We start from the raw sequence: 22,910 nt of genomic DNA, 5'->3' as shown, positions 1-22,910 counted from the left end.
GATGGACACAGCTCTGGAAGATTAAAATGTCATCCACGCAGGATGTGTGCCGCTTCCTCCAGTAGCAGATTTGTCTTAAAACTGGGACCTCGAGTGTGGCCTTTGTTAATTCAACTGCCTCAGAGGCCAGAGTTGGGAAAATGGGCTGGCTGCGTATGCTGCAATCTGTAAGGCAGTAAGGGACAAAAGTCCAAACTGCAGAGCAGAAGCACTAGAGAAAGGTGCAGTTGCGCTCAGATTCACACTGCGTAATCCCAGCTGATTTTCCACTGCCTGGCACAACTAGAGCTAAGCTAAGCAGGAGTAAGGCACTTCCAGCTCAGGGCAGTCATTCTTTCCACGCACATTTTACATGAGTGAAAAGCAGAAGCAAACTAGGCTGTTATCTACTTTCATGCTTTCAGCAAGTATTTGCTTAAAATATCTTACAGAAGACTTAAGCTTGTCATAAACTCAGAACACAGTTCTCTGGAAAGTAGAAACCATAGTGAGGTAAATAACCCTAATTATGGATGGCAGTCAGCAGGGACCTTATGTAAAAAGTAAGGTAGATGTTTTTTTCCCCCACTCTAGACTCTTTCGAATATTACAAGAAAACACATCTACATCTTGCCTGTCTGTAAATAGTTTACAAACAGAAGAAACTTCTCACAAACCCAAAGTATGACTAGTGAATCATATAATGTGCTATGTTTTGCAAGGATAGTTGCTATTTTTTGTAATATGCTCTAGGCTTTCATTAGGATGAGGCAATTCTCCATCTTCACTCCTAGGTTTGGCATATTTATGGTTTGTGGCAGTATATTAGTAGGCAGACAAATGGTTTGTAGTCTCTTTGTGAATACTCCTTGGCAGAGAGATTTTTCTCTACAAATCCTTCAAGCATTAACACAGCCCTTTCAAACTTACAGGGCTCTGACCCAGTATGCCTGTCCCTAGAAGATGAAGAGTCCAGAATACTGGAAAATTATGACGACAGATTAGATGAGACCAATCACTTCATTGATTTCTCTTCCCCTTTTCTTCCTTGGAAATGAAGTAGTTAACAAATCTGTGCAGTGCCCTGCAAGGTGTGATGTAGAGTTCAAGAGATGGGCATGAAAGCACTTCTATTAGTGCCTAATGAAAAACTCAGCGCCCAGATGGAAAAAAGCCTGCAGACACAGCTAGTGGCCAGTCACCTTTGTGTCTGGTAGGGTCATTGTGGTGCACAAGCCTGAGGTCAGAAAAGATTTTAGGCACACCTAGCTTTAAGCTTCAATGGTTTTCCTTGCATCCTGGAGTTAGTTCCCTGAACATGACTGGGACAGCTTATTTCAGAGAGGGTGTTATTGGCAGAAATCACTAGGCACCGTAAGCATAACTACAAGAATGGGCATGGCTGCACCCACTGCTGTCTCTGATCCTGTTTTTTCAGTTCAGATTGATTTGCCACCCACCATGCGCATCTCCAGAGGGCTCCCAGGCATCTACACAGCTGTACAGATGCATCTGCACTGGGGTGGCATGGACCTGGAGACCAGCGGCTCTGAACACACCATAGATGGGATGAGATACCTCGCAGAGGTACTTGTGGACAGGGTGGACTGGAGGGAGGGTGCATTGCAAATCTGCCGGTTGGGAAAGTGGAAGCTGCAGCCCACAAAGCCTGCAGGAAGCAAGGCAGAGACAAGTGGGGGAAACAGGGCTTCCGTAAGTGCAGGTGGCTGGTGCAATGCAGGGGCTGAGCCTGATGGTGCTGGCGCAGAAGACTTCAAGAAAAACTGTGGCAATAGCACTAATATCCTTCAAAGATGGAGTTGGTCCTCCACATTCATCACAAACCTATTAAACTAAAGGTCTATTTGGCTGTGCTGTGAAGCACAAGCAGCAGGAATCAGGATGGTGACTGTCCCTTCAGTCTGTATTGGGTCCTTTAAAGCACCAAGGAAGCCATTTATCGCTTTTTACTAAATGACCCTGTCTCTCTTCTGGCAGCTGCACATTGTCCATTACAATTCAGTTGACTACTCAAGCTTTGAAGAAGCCAAAGATAAACCAAACGGATTGGCTGTACTTGCCTTCCTGTATACGGTAGGTTTGATGCTCAGGCTACTGAGCAAGGTCAGTCTGTGGTCAGTGTTTGTACCATAACCGTAGTCCAGACACAAGCAGCCTTTGTGCTTTGCACGCCTATCCTGAGAGATGATGTCTGGCACCAGCCTGAGGAGGCTGTGCCATAGCAAAATTGTTCTTCCCTTGTGCCATTTGGGGTTCACGCAATAGCAGCCAATACAACCCAGGAGTCCCAGAAAAATTTGCCCGTAAGAAGTACAGATGGATTATCAGGTGTGGCAGCTGGGTTTTCCTTGCTGTACCTCAAGGCCTTGCTTTGGTTTGCAAAGGGGAACACTTAGAAGTCGTGAAAAAGGAAAGGATCCTTACAGTTCACTATTCTACCCAAGATCTATGTGTACATACGTTATCATGCTTAGGATTGACCAACTTACCAAGACATCAGCGATAGTATTTGTTTTCTCTGTCTCCCAGTTCACCAGCTAGTCCCCCAGGCTGATCAGTGGTATAGAAGGACAGGCAGGTCACTAACCTTTTGTTCAAGTTTCTATGCTGTGTTTAGGATGGGCACTTCGAGAATACCTACTACAGTGAATTAATTTCCAAACTGGCAAAAATCAGGTTTGCAGGTAAGACCTGGGAATGCCTTTCTCCATTCTCAAAGCCTGCACATATGTACTGGTCTGGGGACAGCCATTTTGCTGGTGCTTTGCTTGCAGTTACGTGGCCAAGCATCCTCAGCCATGCACAACTTCACGCCTTCCCTGCCCATGCAGCTTAAACAGCAGCCCACGCAGCAGGGGTGTGTGGGAGATGCTCAAGGCAGCAATAAACATACTCCTGGTAGGTCTACGCAACACACTGCAGCACCACCAAATCACTTCCTACGACCCTGCGGTCGGCGTGCCATATAGCAGGGGCTCTGCTGCACTGACGTGCTCTGCTTCCGCGCGGATTAACGGCTACTGACAGAGCACTGAGGTGCACCTGCCCACCTCCTCCAGGACCCCAGCTACCTCTCAAGGACAAACCATAGATCTACTGAAAGGACCATTCATTTCCCTCCACCTTCACTCGGTTCTGCCAAAGGCCCAAAATACCAGCGCTCTGGGCAAAGCGACATGCCAGCCCCAGCTCTAACACCACTCTCACCTTTCTCTTCGTTGCCCGGTAATAGTTAACATTGCCTGTTTCCTTTCAAGGTCAATCAACAAAGCTCTTTTCTCTGAATGTCCAAGCCATGCTGCCAGAAAACCTCTCCCACTTCTACCGGTACCAGGGCTCACTAACAACGCCGCCTTGCTCCGAGAGTGTGCTCTGGACCATCTTTCATTCTCCAATTGTCCTGTCACACACACAGGTAAGTGGTAGCTCTTTACCAGGCAGAGCAGCTTCTCTTTCTTCCATGTTTCGCCTTTCCACACAAATTTCCTTTTCTGTCCTGCCGTGAATTTGGGAACAACCTGACAAAGGAGCTAATAGGGCATTTCTCATAAAGGGCTTTTGGGACAGACTGCTAAGTGACTGGAATTATAAGTGACTGTAATGTCACCATGATGCTACATCACAGCAAGGACCAGTTTCTGCACAGCAGCATTTACCTGAGGTCTGGTGAGCGATAACAAAGCTCTCCGGTCAGTTAAGCTCAACCATGCTGAAGCACTATGAAAAGGAAGAGACTAGTCAATCAACAAGGCACAAACAGCTGCAAGAGTCCACCCCCTCCCCACCCCCTAAAAAAACATAAAAAATTTCATAACATTACTTAGAGAATAATTAGCATGTTTTTAGAAGGTAATTTTGGGGTTTTTCTTGTCTACACTTACATTGTGCAGCCAGATTGGACCAGTTCAGGAGTGGCCTGCTGTGGGTTTTGGCTGTGCAACCAGAAAGGGTTGATCCAGGCTCCAGAGGACCCTGTTGAGTGCACAGGAGCACTGGGCAGTAACCTCCACTTGTCCCAGCCATTGAATACAGTCATGTGGCAGGATCTTCCTCCCTCTGACCACCTTGTCAGGACAAAGGCTTTAGCAAGGAAAAAAGTAACACAAGTAAAATAAGCTTATTGTTGAGTCTTGCAGAGTGGTTCGATTAATTTTCCTTAATGAAAAAGAAGCATCAGAACAAGATAAACTAGAGGCTTAACAGTAGGAAGGATCACAGCATGTTCTCATTTGGAAAAGAAATACTCTTTTTGGCAGTAAGCACTTGTGAAAAAGCAGTATGCTACAGAATAGCAGCAAAAATCTCCATCCATGCATATCATCAGGCAGGTGTCAAAAATCTCCTTCAGGCAAAATACCTTTAGAACAAGTTAGCTGATAATAGCCTTCATGTTCTGTTCCTTTCGCCTCGCTAATACTCAGCAAGAGACCCTGTGGGTTGCTGTATAACAAATTGCTAGGTTTAATCCTGAGCTGCAGGACCTGCGCTGCACTTCTAGGCAGAACTGTTGTTCCCATTGCCCTCCGCAACACGCCTGCCTTTCTCACAGATCAGCCTCCTGGAGAACTCCTTGCTGGACTGGCAAAACAAGATGCTGCGCAATGACTACCGGCATGCTCAGCCCCTCAACGGGCGGGTAGTGGAGTCCTCCTTCAGAGCCGAACTCATCCATGGTAAAGTCAGTCAGCAGGCAGGACTCAGCCTTTCCCTTCAAGGGCCAAGAAACCCATGTGGAAGGAGTTAAGTTGCAAATCACTTAAGCTAGGTGCGCTGGAGATCATCCTTCCCAGGAGTCACAGCAACCCTGCACAGCAGGTGGAGATGGCCCATGTGCCTCTGCCCCCTGCCATCACATCTGGCTCCTAATGGTGCAGCGGTGGCTGTAGGCTGTGTGCCAGCCCCCTGTTTTGACTGCGGTGGCCAGATCTCCCAAAATCTTCCAAGTGGTGCCACAGGCACCACACAAGAATATTAGGTTCAGGTGTGTCTGCATCCATAAGGGTGAGGCACGCTAACCATGGTAGGAACAGCTCTAATTAGCCAGGCACCATCTGGAGGTGAGATGCTGCATGTTAAAGCAAATGTTTCCCTCAAACATTTTACAAACCAGAAAGCAGAAAATTTACCATGTGTGTGTCCTGGCCTTCTGTAAATTCAGCTGTCCGATTGCTCTAGAACAATGCCGGCCAGAAGAATTCAGCCTCAGACTAGAACAAATCCAGGTGCAGCTCCAAGACATGAAGAGAGAGTTTCTGAATGGAGTGAACCACATAGGTAAGAAACACACATATTGTTCTTGAGTCCAGCTTACCCTGAAAGGATGACAAGCCCAAGTCATTAACAGGTTTGTTACTCATATGTGCAGGTAGAATTTTGTCCCATATCTAGGCCTGCTGATGGAAATTCTTAAACTACAGATCATTAAGGCTAGCCCTAATCTAGCTGCTCTCACAGCAACTGCAGCTTTCTCCTGCATCATGGAAGCAAATTTTTACAAACGGCAAGGAATTTAAGCTCACAGTTCCCCTAGGATAATCATAATCTCTATTTTACACAAGGAACGAGAAAGATAGGGGGGAGGAAAGCAATTTTCCCAGTGAGGGAGCTAAGCTTTTCATCATTTCAAGCCCCTTCCTTGTTGGTACGACACGCTCCAGTAATGGTGGCTCAAGACTGCCACAGCCCTGCCAGTTTTTATGAGTGTATTCCTCAGGATTTGGGCTTGTTGATAGGCACAGCAGGAAATGTAACACCTGGTTTTGTGGTTATTTCAGGTATTAAATCCAGCACTTTTCCGGCTTTCTACTTCCCTATGGAAAACATTGAGAGTTCCGTAAACGTTCATCCCCTCCATGATATGTCTCTCCAAGCCTTCACCTTATGTTTCTGGACAAAAGCCCAGCATGCTGGCAGTCAGACTGTTATTTCCTACTCCACACAGGAGAGGGATAATGAGCTAGTGGTGACTGTGGGCACAGATGTGGGATTGTGGATAGGAGGTCATTTCATCAGCTTCCCCCTGTACCACAAGGCACAAGACTGGCTGCACTACTGCCTGGCATGGGCCTCCCAGTCTGGAATGGCAAATTTATGGCTCAATGGAGCAGCTGGTAAAGCAAAGAGTATCCAGAAGGGGTACGTGAGCCAGGCTGGAGGGACCCTTGTCCTTGGGAAAGACAGAGACACTCTTCTTGGGACATTCTCCAATGGTTTTGCAGGGTGGATGACTCATGTGAATCTGTGGAGCCAAGTTCTCAGTCCTGCAGATGTTCGGGCACTTGCATTGTGCAAACCAGGGCAAACGAAGGGAGATATCATAGCATGGGGAGAAACCGCCATGACACTCTTCGGGGGGGTGGTTCTGGAGTCTGACACCAGCTGTCAGTGACCCCAACCTTTTTTTTTTTTTTTTTTTTATGTTAGGGCAGCAGAAGAATCCAAACTGCTTGCTGGGGACACCGAGAAAAACTTAAGATTATTTGCTTGTTTCTCCTTCTGCTTTGTATAGGCTCACTATGCACCTGCTAGTGTCCCAGGTCATTTTTCCAAGACAGCAACGCCTCCATCAACCAGACAGAGGCAAATAACAGAGCAAAACTTGGCACAGTCCAACACCTTGCATTGTCACATCCCTCCCAGGAGCTGGATTTAGGTCCCCATACATAGCTCTTCCTAAATGCCGAAGAGCAACTCTCTGGTCAAAGCAGCCACTGCCTCAAAGTTTCTCTCACATCCCTCATCCAGTCTGTTTTTCTCACCACCTTCCCTGCATGTGTCCTTCCTTCCCATTCCTCACCATCAGTTCGTCACCCCTTCCTCGGGAGATCTACCACGTAGGAAAGGGTATGTAAAGCCCTTGCAGAACACAGCGCAGCTCCTATAAAATCTTTGTGCTTTGATCAGTGTCAGGTCTTCTTTTCTGTAAATGGATGTAGAGACAGAGCATAGAAACAGCTTCTTTTTCAACATGTACACATCAAAGTTTGAGGGCAGGTATAAAACTTATTTTCTAAGGGTAAAGTAAATCATGTGAAGGACTATTTCCATCAACAATACTCAATCCATGCCAGGCTGTTCAACAATTCTGCTTTTTCTGAAACAGAGGGCAGTAGCTCCACATAAACAATCAATTAAATTGAATTTCCCCATGTTAAATTATTCCATAATTAACCCCTAAGCCCCTTAAACTAATAAATAAGAAATCCTCCATTTTTATCAGCATGCATTTTCTTCTGAGTGTAAGCACTAGTCCTTAGACTCAGAGCTTTTCCAAACCAATTTAGCCTTCAGGTGGCGTGGTGCCCTTAGGGGACACAACCAGAAACCAGTAGAAAGATGAGGCTCTAAACTATCTGAAGACTCTTCAAGCCGTTTCAAATACCTGAGAGTTGAGTTTTTTCAAAAGCTAAATTTAAGCAACTCAATGTGAGAAGCTAAAGACAAGTTTGGACATACCTGTCAGCACAGGCTCCAACCTGTAGCCCACTGCACAAGAATCAACCTGAATTTGACTCCTGCGACGCAACAGGCGGTTCTGGCCAAGTTCAGTACCATGTATCTCTGGGGGACAAATGAGCTTCAGCTGGCTCACGCGTACAGAGTAGGGATACGGGGGGGGGTTACTAAAGGATTAAGAGAGGGACTGTTGCTCTTTGGCAGCTGAAGAGTAAGCACTAGGGAGTGAACTGAACTAAAAAGCTCAAAGACCTGAGTGCCACTGGAACAAATGGGTATAACGGGTTGAGAGTAAGCATCAGCCAGATGGATGACTCCTAAACCTCAAGAATAAGGCTTTGGGAGGACTCATCGGCAACAGCTGAGGACTAGGTCTGACGTGAAGGAGAGAGGTGGGGGAGCAGGGTGGTGGTGAATTACAGTGATACACATTCCCAGTTCAGCTGTCCTTTGAAGCACAAGGAGGAAGGGCAAGGGCTGACAGGATAAATGCCATTATCAGCCCATCTAGCAAAGCACCTCAGAACAACGCACACTCTTCACCCCAGAGCACCAAAGGCCTGGCATCACCCGTGCTGGGCCCTCAAATACATGAATGACAGTTCCTGGGGAATGCAGCGTACTCCTTGCACACCACTGACCAAAACCCAGCCCAAGTGCTGGCTGGTGTCACCAGAGAGGTGTCAGTCAGGACATCAGGGACATACATCACCTTATGACATAGGTTACTTGATCAGAGGAGCTGAGCTGAGCGAGGACATTGCCCTTTCCTTGTGACAAACACCATGAATGGGTAATTTGCCTTGGCAGTGGCTATGCCGTGAAGCAGAACGGTTCTGCTAATTACTTACAAGGAGAACACTCTCAAGGCACAACGCTTATTTGGAAGCTCCTGTTGTGGGAAGTTTACAGAAGGTCTGAATGAAATCAGTATCAAACAATGAATCTGTGTATTTGTTCTCCTGCGGAACAGATCCTGAAAACTGTCTGGGCCAGGCCAAGCACCAGGCTGGGTCACATCTTGCTGGAGGTGCTCTCTGCCTGCCTGTCTGGGACAGTGTAGAAGTCCTTAAGATCTTCTTTGACTTCCTGAATTTCCACCTTGTTCCTCCTGGCCATGATCTTGTTGATTTCCATGAAGGTTTTGTTCTTAGTCTCAGGAACAATAAAGAAGATGTAAACTACAGTGCCGAGGCAGATGGCACAGAAGATGAGAAAGTTGTAGGGTCCAAGTCCAGCCTAGGGCAAGGAAAGAAGACAGAGCAGGGATCAGGGGACTCCAGTTGTGTGCATTTCATGATTTGGACACGCTGAGCCCTGCAATAGCTATAAAAAAAAAAAAAAAAAAAAAAAGCTGCCACAGGGATGTGCACATATTTTAAGTTGAATTACTACGAGTTAGGGGTAGTTCTAGATTCTGTCTTCTCATACCACCACTATGGACTTATGGGAAACCACCATGGATTTACTGGAAAAGGAGTGTGAGGGTCTGTTACACAAAACAAATTAAACTCGTCCAGCTCCCTTTGCCCAAGCCAAAATCAGCAGCTGTACTAGTTTATGGGTCACTGCTGCTGGGGATCAGTTTGAACTGGTGACCTAGAGATCAAAAGCTAAAATTGGCTGCCCTAGACACACACCCTGCTCCCATCCCCCGGTGGAAGATGGGGAATTTGCAGTCTTTTCCATGCTGCTGATTTCAGGATCAGACATTCACCTGGAAAAATAGTTGCTTTCTTTTAAAGTACGTGCAACAGACAGATGTGATAAAAGATGCTGATTAACATAATTTCTTTCCCTTAATATATAATGCTACATACAGGTACTGGGTGGGAACCAACCCGGGTATTTACAGCGCTCAGGATTAAAACAGCACTCTAACAATGCAGGGATGAAGATACTATTTTTAAGCTCTTGCTTAAGTCTTGCCCTGTCATGTGACTGCCTCTTACCTCCATGTAGAGGAACACGAGCCCCACGGTGAAGTTGCATAGCCAGTGCACAGACCCACCCACCATGAATGCTGCAGGCCGGGATGACTGCAGGAACATCTCTGTGATCATCAGAAAGGGAATTGGACCTGGAAGGTAGTTGCATATTTAGAAATCCCAAAGGCAATTCCCCCACAGTGAATTCCTAGATTACACTGTTCATTTCCGTGGCGGGCAATGGTTTCTGAATTAACTAGTGTTTACAAACACCCAATAAATCAAATAAGGGATTAAGTAAAAAAAAAAACCACAAACAAACAAGGCAATTCAATGACTTGCCTAAGCTCACACACAGCAATCAATCTCTCCTCTCCTATGGCTGCACCTTAGCCATGAACCCACCTCCAGCATAAATTGTAAAATTAAGACCGATAAACACAAACTGTCTCTCTAGAGAGCACCGTATGAGCAGCAACTAAGCAAGTCATTGCTTCTTAAAAAAAGAAAAACAAAGAAACAGCCCAACACATGCAGGTGTTGGGAAAATGACTCGTGGAAGAAGCCCTCAGGCTTGTGCCCTGCACTGCTGCCCCACGGGAGGATTCAGCAGAAACAGAGCATATTCATGTTAACGGGGTCAGGCCACTGGTCCAGCTGACCTGGTGTTCTCCCTCCAGCAATCTCCCTGCTGGAGGGGAGGGATTCATCTGGTGCTTGAATCTGCCTGATGGCATAAATGAAAAAGGAAAGGTTGTATGTAATTCCATCTGCCAGTGAAACCTCTCCGGGAGTTTCAAAACCACATTGCTGCATCCTGCAAGGGTCTGGCAGGGCTTTCCAAACTAAACAGACAACTCTACCATGCTGAGAAGCTAAGTCAGGACAAAGCCTTTCCAACATCCACATCTATCTGCACATCTCTTTTCTGCAATGCGATCCGCAGGGCCATGCGTATAATTTGAGTTGCTTCTATTTTGATGCCTAGAGATGCAAGCATGCAACATCCCTGCCCGGTTGGTAGGGCTCGCTCTCTCAGCGTAGTTTTGCTCCAGATCTTACTGGGGGAATCTCAGGCACAAGCACAGTTGTGCCTTTGCTTTTCCCCTTGAAAGCCAGATGCTCCCCTGCCTCACGGACACATGAAGAAGCCTAGCTGACAATAAACAAGAGAGAAACTTGATCTTCTTGGATTAGCTCCACAAAGCTTCTGACTTGAAACTGAACGCAATGCTTGGCTTTACCCAGCTCATCGGGGAGACTGTACCAGACTGTGCATACTCACTGGCTCCTATAGCGTGTCCGGTGATATAAACAATGACACACACGATGCTGAGGTAAGACATCCATGAGACAGTGGTCTGCAGAGAATTTAATCACAGGTTAGATGTGGTTCCTATCTGAACATCACTAACATTCAAGGCACTATTTGTAGTAAGATTGAAGGCATTCTAAAGCGATTGCCACTCTCCACTGCCTGATATGTCCATACTTGGCTAAGAAGATCACAGCCTGGGTATGATCCTTGCTTCCGAGAAATGGATGTAACAGGCGTTACAAACGTGACGTCCTGGAAGTAGTATTCAGACAAGCAGGATCATTGCTTTTCCTGGGTTCACTTTAGGTAGATACACAAGTACCTTTCATACTGTTCTCCCTCGCACACACACACCACCTCCGGGTGTAGAAGCAGCTTCAAAATACACCAATGGCCCTGGCAAGTCCACAAATGCGTGGGTAGGATCACCTGAGCCATTTAACTACACACCTGGAGAGCGAGGGCCAAAGTTAACATTGCAGAGGAGACACAGCACAATCCAAAGCCAGCAAGGAGAAGGATTCTCCTCCCCAGGGATTCCACGATGAAAACCTGAAAGACAGGAGAGGATGAGGATGAGAGACCAGACACTGCAGCACAGCTCTTATTCCAGCAAGATTTGTGAAGGTTGTCTTTGTCTTTTGAGAAATCTGGTGAAATTTCCACCATCTGCTGATGGATTGTGGGCATGAAATCACCCAGGAACTGCAAAAAGCTGGACATGTCACTAACACTGAGAGACTAAGCAGACCATTCTTCAGTACCCAGTCCCAGCGAGAACTGCGTGGAAGCCCTGCATGTTAACGCTGGACGCCAAAATGAGGGTATAGCAGCCTGGAAACCAGAGACTGAAAATTTCCAAGGCACGCGAGAAATCTGCATGATTAATCACTTTGGTCAACATAGCTGCCTTCAACCAAGGGACAGTGCAGGGCACCTACTGTGCAAAGCAGCCCACAGTCCATATAAATAACAATCTAATTTAGTGACAGACAGGGGAGACTGGACAAACTAGAACTCACAGCCCTAATACAAACTTACAGCAAGTGAAGTCATGACAACGTTGATGGCGCCTATTAACACAGTGACATATTGAACGTTGTTGCTGTCCACGCCAGCCGACTGGAAGATTCTGTCTGCGTAGTAGAAGATCTGCAGCAAAACCACAGCTGTGTTTGTATGTGGCCAAAAGCAGAACACGGGAATCCCATTTTGGCTGCTTTTACATCCTGGAATGAGTGCATTGAAGCCTGAGAACTGAATTCTTTAACTTCTGGAGATATTGCTGTTTGGACCCAGGCACAAGCACCTTGCTCTAAGAATATCCAAACTGTCCTTAACAGGACAGCTTGACTGTATCTATTACATGCGTGTACTTGATTTGGTACTGGCCAGGGTCAACCCACCACAACATGATGCAGAACCAGTGTCCCTGATGAAGGGCTACTCCTGTGCCCTAGGTTCTAGCTCCTGTATCAGCACTGACTCACATCATCCACTCTGAAGTCCCATCCCTTTATTACTCACCCCTCTGGCTTTTCCCACATGCCTTCCCACTCACCGCATTAACCCCAGAGAGCTGCTGGCCCATCATCATTACAACAATAGAGATGAGCTGCCATCGCAAGCCTCTGAAGGTGCACAGACTGAGCACAGAGAAATGTCCTTCCTTTTCTGACTGGTCTTCTTGGTGCATTTCTTTTATCTCATCATCCACATCATCGCAGCCTCTCAGCTTCTGCAGAGCTAGTTGGGAGAGGAAGGCGAGTTATAGACCCCAGAGAGCAGGCCTACAGTGAGTTCTCCTGCTTCTCATCAAGACAGAACAGTATGAAAACTATGGGCAGCAGTGCTTCCATGGTGGGAAGTCAGGGATTCACACATGCAGAGAAAGGAGCAACACTGCAAGAATTCCATCTACTAGCAACACGTCAATGAAGAATTTCACACTCTCTTGCTTCACTGTTGGTTGCTGTCAGTCATGTCCCACAGTCAGATCTATCCCATTCCACCTTCCTTTTCATTAAAGGATGACACCGTACCTTGTCGCGCTCGCTTTTCACTCCTCTCTTGTATCAGCAGATACCTGGGACTCTCAGGGAGAAAGGGCAATACGAAGAGCTGAATTGCCGATGGAATCCCAGTAAGCCCCAGCAGTACATGCCAGCCTGCAACAAGTGAGACAAGATGACAACCGTGAGAAATATTTCCCTTATGGAGCCCACAGAAAAGTCCTGAGCCAGGGCTTTACCTTTAGCATTCCCAAGGATGCTTCTGAGACCAAGGATCTGAGCTACAAGGATCCCAAGGGTGATGAAGAGCTGGGGTGCTATTCCAATAGCACCTCTCAGATTTTTGGGGGAGATTTCTCCAAGGAACATGGGAACGACGTTGGAAGCCAGACCTAGCAGAGAATAATATTAGACATTCAGCTGCCTGACATCAGCACATCTTCAGTAAGACACCTTTTTCCCATGTGAGCCTAAAGTAATCCCTGCTGGTAGGTATGGAAACCTCACACTGAAGCCCTTCTACTCCAGCTGAAGATTTAATGTCATCTTCTGGCCAGTGAATAAGCCGTGAATATTTTCCTCACTCTTCAGTGGAAGACAGGACAAAAACCGGCATTGGTTCGCTCAGTACATGGAGAAGTACAAAAATCTTACCACTGCATCTGGTGCCCTCAGAAACTGGCCTTGGGAGCACAACCTGCCTACCTTCTGGTGCTTTGAGGGTCTAGTTTATTAACTGCTCAGCAGCAAAGCACTTCTGGAGTCCAAGAAGGCTAGCAGTAGCCTGTCTTGCCTACAGAGCTGGCAGATGTTCTGGGGGCTCTCAGTATTTACCTTCCTACAAGTAGCTTTCTCCAGCAGGGTCTGCCAAGTACTTCAACACAATACATGCAAATCAAAACTGTGTGCTACTCCAGGTTTGGAAATAAACTCAAAGTGTAAGGGAGGAATTCCTACTTCCCCTAAAACAAGAAAAGAAATCAGTATCCAAACAAGCTGATGTGAGGGTGGAAGGATGTGACTTCTTGCTGGCTTTTAAAAATTCACTACTTTAACTGCTCAGTAACACTTTGCAGAGAGCTTTGCTGGTTTGAGATCTCTTACAGGTAGCATGCCAGAATAGGTAATTTCTACTCTAAAAGGACACCAACACAGCTTATTTTCAGGAACATTGCATCATTACCCACAGTAACCCTAGCAAGCTGCCAGCTCCCATGCTCCTGCTGTAAATCCTGGCATGCAAAACCCAAACTCCTGGAGTCAAATAACCATGCAAGACTCTTATCTTACATTTCTAAGGTTCCTAGCCTCCAGGAGCTTGGAGTTACAAAGGTGATCAAGCTGTTAGCTGGAAACCAGAAGGCATGGAAACAAATATTAAAGCAATTAGAAAGCATTGTAAAACTAAACTCATGAGTAGTAGTGTTTTAAGCTCACACTATAACCAACCTTTTAATTGCCCAGATTAAAACACGCTAGCAGTGACTCCTTGACTACTGCATTGAAGTAACAGTGACTTTCTAACTGTTGACACCTATGGCCTGCCACAGAGGGGCCCTGTGGACAGCAGGGCTGCCAACAGTGCTACCAGCACCAGAGCTGCCCTTCTACCGGGCACAGCGACACCGGGGTCCCACCAGAGCCTGAAGCAGCCCGCTTGGTTGAGCAGCTTCCCGCCCCAGCCGCAATGCTCACAGCCCAAGGGAGGCCAGGCTGGGAAGGGCAAGTCAGGACAGCCAGTCCAGATTCCTTTGTCAGTTATAAATAACTGGAAAGAGGGATCACACTTTACAGGTCCCTTAGTATTTATTCAGGGATCCAACGCTAAGAGCTGCCAGCACAGGAGAGTCGAAAGCCAAAACAAAACCATCGGACTAGGTGAGTCTCCTGCCTTAGCTCACCAATTGCAATTGCTGCATGTTACAGATCAAGTTGTTTTCCTATGTCAGTTTCTTGTTTTCTCATTTTATCTTTACAGGATACCCCAGCTCACTAATAAACCATAGAGCATGTCAGTCTCACCAACCCAAAGCCAACTAATGGAGCCTAAATGCTGTTAGGACCCTTACCAACCTGGCTCCGCGCATGCTGAGTACAGCACAGCAGGGGCTACCCTGCCAGTTGGGGCTCCTGTTTGTTCCGTATTTCTGTAGCTCTAATACTTACACCAGCACCTCACACACACCACTGCCCTTCTCCTTGGCTTCCTACTATCTTTGCAGTAAATCCAACGGGGGAAAAAACCCCACAACTCAAAGTAAAACCAAAAACAAAACCAAAAACAAACCAAAAAACAAGCAAGCTAGGCTATCTGCTTTAAGCAGCTTCCAGTACCTAAAGGGAGCTACAAGAAAGCTGGAAAGGGACTTTTTCCAAGGGCATGTAGTTATAGGACAAGGGGTGGTGGCTTTAAACTGAAAGAGAGTAGATTCCGTGAGGGTGGTGAGGCACTGGCACAGGTTGCCCAGTGAAGCTGGTGATGCCCCATCCCTGGATGGGGCTTGGGGCAACCTGGTCAGGTGGAAGGTGTCCCTGCCCACGGCAGGGGATTGGAACTAGATTGTCTTTAAGGTCCCTTCGATCCCAAACCATTCTATGATTCTGTGATGCCTGGGAAAACAGATTACCATAATCAGGTTTCCTGGCTGTTGGAGCTCTTGAATTCCAGCCTCACTGCCATTGTTTACTAGAGATCTTTAGTACTTTTGCAACATGCACATTTTAGCCAACATCTGCGTAACAATGCTGTACAGCAAATGCCAAAGTACAGCATTGTTATGCAGATGTTGGCTAAAATGTGCTACCTGTGAAATCAACTGTTGTGAGAATAAAAAACCCTTTACATAACCAAGAATATATTTATTGCTCTACCTTTACCATACACTTACCAGCAAATATTCCCAGGATAACACGTGAAAAGATGATTACCTCAAAGGCTTTTGCTAGCTCTGAGGTTCCCATAAGGATTGCAGCAGTGATGGAGAAGATGTTATTTATCAGCAAAGTGCCCTTTCTGCAAAGTAATAGAAAAGGAGACAGATTCAGTTTATTTTTTTCAAAGGCCCCAACAGCAGATAGATCCCCCCCGTGTTATACTGTCCAAAACTCAAATGAATCCCCGTTCCAAAGAGTAATCAAAGAGAAAATGGCAACTGCGCCATTATTTCTTGCAGGGAATGAAGGCTTCAAGAAAGAACAGGTTTCTCAGGAAATCTGAGCAGCAGGAGCTGGGCCTGACCTAAGATCCTAGCCCAGGACTTTCATCACTGCTCTCTACGTGGCTCAGTGCCCAGCATACAGCCTGGCCTTGACTGTGTTGAAACCATATAAATTCCTCTACACGTGGGAGACAACACATATTGCCGAGTACAGCAACTAATCACCAGCCTATCTGCCTTACAGCCACGGTGTGTGAGACAGTCACGCTCGTAATGGGCTTGGCAAGCTTGAGTAACTGGTAAGGCAAGTCTTATCTGAACCCAGAAAACTGTTGTCAAAGGACTTTAAGCACCACTGTCACATACCGCCCACAGCTGTTGACCAGAGGCCACACCAAGAGGGACCCAAAGAAGCCACCCAGAGGGTACATGGACACAGTAAGAGACCAGAGCAGCATCTGGAAACCACTGTCCATAGGCACTCCACTCCTGTTGAAGTAGGTTTGGTTGTAAAAGTCTTGCATGTACTGAAATGCAACACAGAGCATGTTTAGCACAGTAAGTACAAGCCACTTAACAGCAAATGCCATAAAGCTTGAAACAAACGTCTTGATAAAAAGCAGAATGGCTGAGTTGGAATATGAATGCAATAGAGGGATGGAGCAGCCTGGACTAGATAACTGTTACTACAAGTTATCCTGCCTTATAGGATTTGCCTGGTTTCCAGAAGGGAAGGCATTTCTCACGCCCCACTTCTGCCAGGCACAAGTCCAAACAGCAGTGTCATACGCCTTAGCAGCCCCTTTCCCTTTCCTGGGGAAGCACTTCTCACCAGGTGCCCAGTGACTCAAAGCACAGAGAAGTACGAGCATCTGCCCACTCACGCCCCTCCCCATAACCCGCTGTTACGCCTCTACCTTGGTTTGTCTGTAAACCTGCTCCTAAGTCACGGTCCGCTCTGCAGTCCAACCTACCGGGGCCGGAGAATTGATAACAGACACGTTGTAGCCGTACTGGAAAGAAGATCCTAATGCAGAAATCAGCACTACCAGCACAAGCAAAAGCGTTATTTTCTGCAGAGAGTAAAGAAAGCACACAAACAACACCTTAGAAGCAGGTTTGGCTTTTAGGCTTAAGTGCCATTCAGTAAAAATAATTACCCTAACACTTGCCTTCTGTGTTTTTTACTTCATGTTACTGTATAAAGCAAGCCAAATAGTTTGTTTTCATTATAACTCATTCTGCTCTGCTTGATTTGCACATGGTCATTACAGTAATCCTATTCTTTCCTGGTATTGACAGATCATTTGGATGATGAATAATTTTTAAGTTATCATTCTTAAAATAACACTCTGCAGGGAAAGCAGTTATATGCAATCATCTGTTTTCCAACACACGAACTGGTTAGTGAAAAAAACACAGGATACTGGCACAGGAAAACTTTAGAAAGAAGAGATTTTTCATGAAGGGGCAAAATCCCTTTCCTGTTCATTCGTGCTGCTTTCACAGGCTGGTTTGGTCTGCCTCCCACATTTCAGGATCAGGCTGTTTATGGATCTAATCTGGTTGCCATCAAGTCAATTAGAACCTATCCAAGTAGCTCTGTGAGGGCATGGTTGCGTGGCAGAAGAGCAGCAGTTCACAGTTAAACAGAAGGGTGAAACTGCTGTCTGGAGTAGGATCAAACACCACCCAAGTTTGTGGTCCTCAGCGTTACTACTAACTTGCTTTTTGCAACAGTTTAGTTGCTATTCAGTCCTCAGGCTGGCCCCGCTGTGATGACCGAGGTTTTATTCCCAACACTCAATTCAGGTTCCACATGAAGGATCCATCATCTCCCTCACTGAGCATTTGTCCAAAAAGCTGTGGGTATTCCTTATATTCCTCAGAGGCTCTAGCCCCAACTCCAGAGATCTGCAGTTAAAGGCACTGCAGGAGATCGAAATCCAAGTTGATCTCAGAGCAAGGATCAGGAGGAAGCTGAGGCTTCCAGCTACATTTTCTAGGAGTAGACTGTTGACATTCTTGCATTGGTGATGAAAAGCACGCTGTCTTGCTCTCATTAAACAAGTCCCAGGAGCTCAAAAGAGGCACTGGTGTTAATTATTCACTTTCAGCACTTTCAGGAAAACCTCTGGCATACATGAGCATTGCATTGTGCAACATTCCACAAAAATGCTACTGTGAAAGGCAGTCCCCATCCAGCAGCATCTGCAGTCTAAACCTGATTAGAAAGTAGGAAAGAAGACTGGCATACAGAAGGGGTGAGTCACACAGAATTTACATGCTGTGTCAACTGCACATAGAGAAATCCGTGAGACTCTGTGCAAGACTGCGCCGCAGAGAGATGTAAGTTGGGTTCAAGAACATACACATCTCTGCTCTCCCTGTGGAATCAGTTGTCGATCTGGTAGCCCAAAAGATCTTGGTCTTCTCCTCCCTCTACAAGTACCTGCAGATCTCAAAGAGCCTGCTTCGTATCTCTGTGGGAGGCTCAAGTGGGAAGTATAAAGGCTGGTACATACTTACCTGCTTCGAGCCTCCATCGCAGTCAGAGCTCTCCTGCTTCTTTCCTTTCAACTTCATTTCGGGGTTTGATTTGCAGATGCAGAGTACAGGCTTTTATAGCTGAAACAGACAACACAGGGGATGGAAACGCCCTACATGGAAAATCCTCCTCTGTGACTTTTCAGAAAATACCCAGTCAATGACAAGCTCTGTCAGCTGAGGTTGTCACCACCCGATCGTCCCCTTACTCCACGCCACTCCCTTGCGTCCTCTCTTTTTCTTCCTCGTTCAAGTCTGTCGCAGCCAGGTCAGACGTTCTTTTGCCAGACCCGGACTCAAAGCAGAGGTGCTGCCTAGCTACAGGGGAAACAGGCTCGCCAGTCCAACTAGAAGGGGCAGACTTATCGCAAAAGCTGCTAAATGAGCTGTTCTCACCCAGCTATAGGTATGTGGACAGGAGCGGTATGTCAGCCACCGCTCCGACTCCTTACACTGCAGCCCGCAGGCAGCTGTGGATGCGCAGCTGGAGAGGCTGCCTGGCAACGCCGTGTCCCAGGGAACAAGGGCATTATGTGGGAGCAGCCTTGGCAACGGAGAGGTGTTTGCAGTGGGCCAAAGGTAACACCCGGCTGTATTAACCCTCCTGCAGCCACAAACCCTGCCCTTGGGCCGAAACACTGCTCACTGTCCTAGCACAGACTAGCTTGCTTGGGGCACTTTTGAAGCTCACAGAGAACAGGTTCATCCTCTCAGATCTGCATTTTTGATAGCGCACAGAACCCCCTGGCTTTCCACCAAAGCACGTTAGTTCCTTTCCACCTACAGGCAAGGTGTACCACGTGTTACTGGCTTGGTATTAACCTCCTACACTATGAAACTACTTTGAACAGTACAGGACTCGGTTAATAGTCAGCTACAATTTTCAGAGTTCGCCTGAAGACATTAACTCAGCTCTGTATCTTCTGTCCTCTGCACTTGTCCACTACAAGGTAGGAGTTCCCTTGCATGTGCGCAGGGAACTATTTATTTACAATCAGCCCAATTGTCTGTGCTCAAAGCTGGATCCTATGAAACCTCTGTTTCTTTGGCAAAAATAATTAAGTGGGGAGGTTTCGTTTCCAGGACAATAAATCTACTGGAGAACTGTTAGCGGTGAGCTACAGAAAAGTGATAGATTAGGAGCTGGCAGTCAGCCACACTGCAGTATGCCGATCACAGTGCGGTAAGGAGACTTACTAGGAGACGTCCCACAGTATATGCCCAAAAGAGTGTCATTAGCAGCCTCTTCATCTGCATTTTGGGAAGGAATTGCATGTTCAGTCAAGGCTAATTCAGTATCATGTGCTGTCCTGAGCTACAACTGAAGCCTCAAGGTGAAACAATAATTTAAATTATTTGCCTGCAAGGAAGTCATATACAGATACTGGTTTATCAGCTGCATAAATGGCTTCCAGCCAATTAAGCAAGAGGTAGATGTGACAGTCTGATCCCCTAGCAATAGCAAAGGGGGTTGCTGGATAAATAAGCACACTTTAGCAGACATGAGGCTCTGGAACTAAGAAGTAACCAAGACCCTCTTTTCGCAGCACAAAGGCAATGCTAGGTAGCACCCTGCCAACCTTCTTCCTTTCCCATTGCTGCCCTCTAAGACCATCTCAGAAGAGCCTCAGCCACACAGATGCACCCCCAGTGTAAAAACAGAAGAACAGACAGATGCGTAAACTTACCGTACACCATCTGATACTCTGGTCTGGGAACCATGTGGCCCCTCCTGTATTGGCAGGGTTGTGTGACCTAGAAGATGTTTCAGAAAGCACTGGAATGCTTGGATATTAAATCTCCATCTGCACTTTGTTCCGCAGAAGCACCTGACTGTCAAAATACCCAACACTGCCCTCCTGGACCTTAGTGGGTTTGTTTTTCTATCCAGAACAGACATACCAAGTGTGCCAGCCAGGACCTGCCTTTTGTCAGCTCATGCCACTCTGCCTGGATTTCTGCGGTTCCCTATAGGATTGCACAGACTACTGCACAACAGACATTCACAGGGCTTCTGAGGAGCAGGAGTTAAATTGTATTAATCAACCATAAGCCTTACAAACATTAAGTTTGTCAGCATTAGAGTACTCTGGTGTCATCCCTGTAACTGTTCTTCACGATGAGAAGATAGTGGCACAACCAGAAATTAATTTTCTAAGATGCCACTCTGCTTTAGCAACAAGATCTAACCTTTTCTTGCAAACAGATAGTTTGTTAAACACACAACTTCTATGTTTCAAGTAAAACCAACATTGCCCAATGCCCCTGGTAGTACAGAACCTTAGTTCACTCCTACAGCCAGGGATCATCTTGCACAATGAGACTCAAGTCTTGGGAAGATGACAAGAAGGGAAAAAAGGAGAAGAGGATTTTGCAATGGCCAAATCAGTATCAACAGTGCTAACAGCATGTACAGGTGAGGGGTGAACTCACCAAGTTCTGACCAACTCCTGCCTGAGGAAAGAGCTGGGCAAGCACCCTCCAGCCATTACAGCCCCTTGCTCTTTGTTCCCCTCAGTGCAGAGCTGCATCCCGCTCCCGCCTCCATCACACAGCCCGCTCTCCTCCGCTCAACATTTACATCACAGGCTTGTACTTTTCACCCAGTCAGTCTTAAAACTTCCAACCACCACAACTCCTCCTCATCCTTCCAGCTCTTGTTATTTAACAAGCTCTGCTCTTTGCAGACCTAGTTTTCTCACTTCCTCTCCCCAGGCTCCACTCCCATAGGCCATAATAGGCAGCCAGCACCCTCCCCACACATACAGCTCTTTCTGTCTTTACATACTTAAAACCTCTCCATGAGCTTCAAAGACTCCCAAGAGTTACTGGAAACCAGCACACAGCTCAGCTCCCTCCCCTTTGTTCTGACAGCAACCCCTAGTCCATGTGTTGGAGCACACTGAGTAGAGGAGCTCCAACTGGTGAAGACATGCTTAATGGCAATATTTAGGATAGAGCAACTGCAAGACAACCCTTGCTGTTTGCAAACACTTTTCTTAAATACTTGTCATGCAGTCAGAAGGGAGAGTGTTGCAAAGCACACATTGCAAGGGCCCCTGACAGAGCAGCCAAAATACTGCAAGGAGCCTTCAAGCACTTGTAACATGGCAGAACAAGCCAGCTTCCCTCTGCTTGCTGTCTACAGCATCTGGACTCCTTTCCTCGCCTACCCAGTCAACCAGCTCAATGTGAGGCACAGTTATAAACCTCAGGAAAGCAGATATTCCCGGCTGGGAAGCACTGTGCAACTCTAGCAACAGACACTGTCGCTTCATCAGCTGTGAATACAGCCGCGGTCCAGCACCGGTTATTACACCAGGCATCTTGGCTGCTTCCAGCCCTGTGAGGCAGCCAAGAAAGTTTGAATCTCTTCCGAGAAAAGTTCATTCACAGGTAGAAATCACATAGCAACTTAAAGCAATACTCAACTGTCAACCTGCCCATACTTCAGTTTTTTTCCCCCATAATGACTTGAATTTTTTGCATTTGGGCAAGCCCTGGGATGGTACCAGCTCACCCCAACATTAGCTCCAACATGCAGCCTGGCCTCATCTGGAGAAAGTACAATTTGTCATTTCATGAATACATAGCGTCTATAACCTCACACAGCGGAGAGCCCCAGTCCTTAAGGTCAGGTGAGCCTAAGGGAAGCAAGATCCACACACACACCTCTCAGAATTCTTCACAGTTCATAGCAACCAGCCAGCAAGAATGAACTATGACAATGCACACTGGTGAACAGGTTGCTCAAACTGATGAAAGTTTTGCATTTCTATATATATAAAACAGATAGGAAGAGGAACATATCTACAAATAGGTACAAAATATTTGTCTTCCTGTACATGCCTTAGTTTTTACAGTAGACACAAAAGAAACCTGAAGGAAGATCATGCAACAGTTTCTCATCCAGATACTCCAAGGTGCTGAGACCCATCACAACATGCTTGAACATCATCTTGGTAAAGAAAAAAAACCTTTATTTTGTACAAGCTGGAGAAAATACTTAAAACCCAAGCAAGTGAGGAGCTGTAAATAAGGTAAAACACCATCTTCAAATAGCAAACAAAACCCCATCCCCTCCCCAGCTCTGATATAACATTCCCAAGGCAAGAACAAACCGTACGCAGCCTGTGCTTCAGCAGAGGACATCTGGAGTTCACAGCACATGCTGGGAACCATCCTGCTGCTGGTGAGAGCTGTCCTTGCTGGAGGCTGGGGTGGTACACCTAGATCTCCCTGAGCACCAAGGCAGTCTGCAGAGTTCACGTTTCCTCAGGAGGCAACCACCATGCTGCCACCACAAACCCTGACGATGATGACCCCTAACGATCAAAGAGGGGCAATAAATCATCAAGAGGAACCATCCACCACCACTACAAAACAAACATATTTGCACACTGTTGTCCACATTCAAGTGAAGAACAGGAGCCAGTATGGAACCCCCTTGAAGATCTCACACATTAGGACTGAAATCCATGCCCCGGATAGT

At 46.6% G+C, this 22,910-nt stretch overlaps 1 protein-coding gene across 7 annotated transcripts; it reads right to left on the bottom strand.

Annotated features, from left to right (window-relative positions):
- Nucleotides 1–5,333: 5,333 nt before the first annotated feature.
- On the bottom strand, nt 5,334–22,874 carry LOC308059925 (solute carrier family 2, facilitated glucose transporter member 5-like). 7 transcript variants are annotated; one of them, XR_013926513.1, is made up of 12 exons: nt 16,238–18,317; nt 15,602–15,726; nt 12,953–13,105; nt 12,744–12,869; nt 12,263–12,447; nt 11,743–11,853; nt 11,152–11,253; nt 10,669–10,744; nt 9,408–9,535; nt 8,307–8,694; nt 7,456–7,560; nt 5,334–6,919 (listed from the first exon to the last, which is right to left on the bottom strand). XR_013926513.1 is itself a non-coding variant. In XM_080377940.1 (12 exons), exons 3-12 carry the CDS (start codon nt 16,393–16,395, stop codon nt 8,470–8,472), a joined length of 1,389 nt encoding a protein of 462 aa, XP_080234066.1. In that variant the 5' UTR covers nt 16,396–16,398; nt 16,846–16,944; nt 20,107–22,874; the 3' UTR covers nt 5,334–8,469. The 7 variants fall into 7 exon arrangements, 3 of the variants coding, with proteins under 3 accessions (XP_080234066.1, XP_080234065.1, XP_080234067.1); XM_080377940.1 differs by adding an exon at nt 20,107–22,874 and having other exon boundaries at nt 5,334–8,694; nt 16,238–16,398; nt 16,846–16,944; XM_080377939.1 differs by adding exons at nt 20,107–20,173; nt 22,091–22,874 and having other exon boundaries at nt 5,334–8,694; nt 16,238–16,944.
- Between the last annotated feature and the right edge of the window lie 36 nt (nt 22,875–22,910).

The sequence above is a fragment of the Falco punctatus genome (assembly GCF_963210335.1).
Source record: "Falco punctatus genome assembly, chromosome: 3".
In the NCBI taxonomy this organism is placed as follows: Eukaryota; Metazoa; Chordata; class Aves; order Falconiformes; family Falconidae; genus Falco; species Falco punctatus.
The sequence above is the reverse complement of the archived record's forward strand: the minus strand, read 5'-3'. Positions and strand labels throughout refer to the sequence as shown.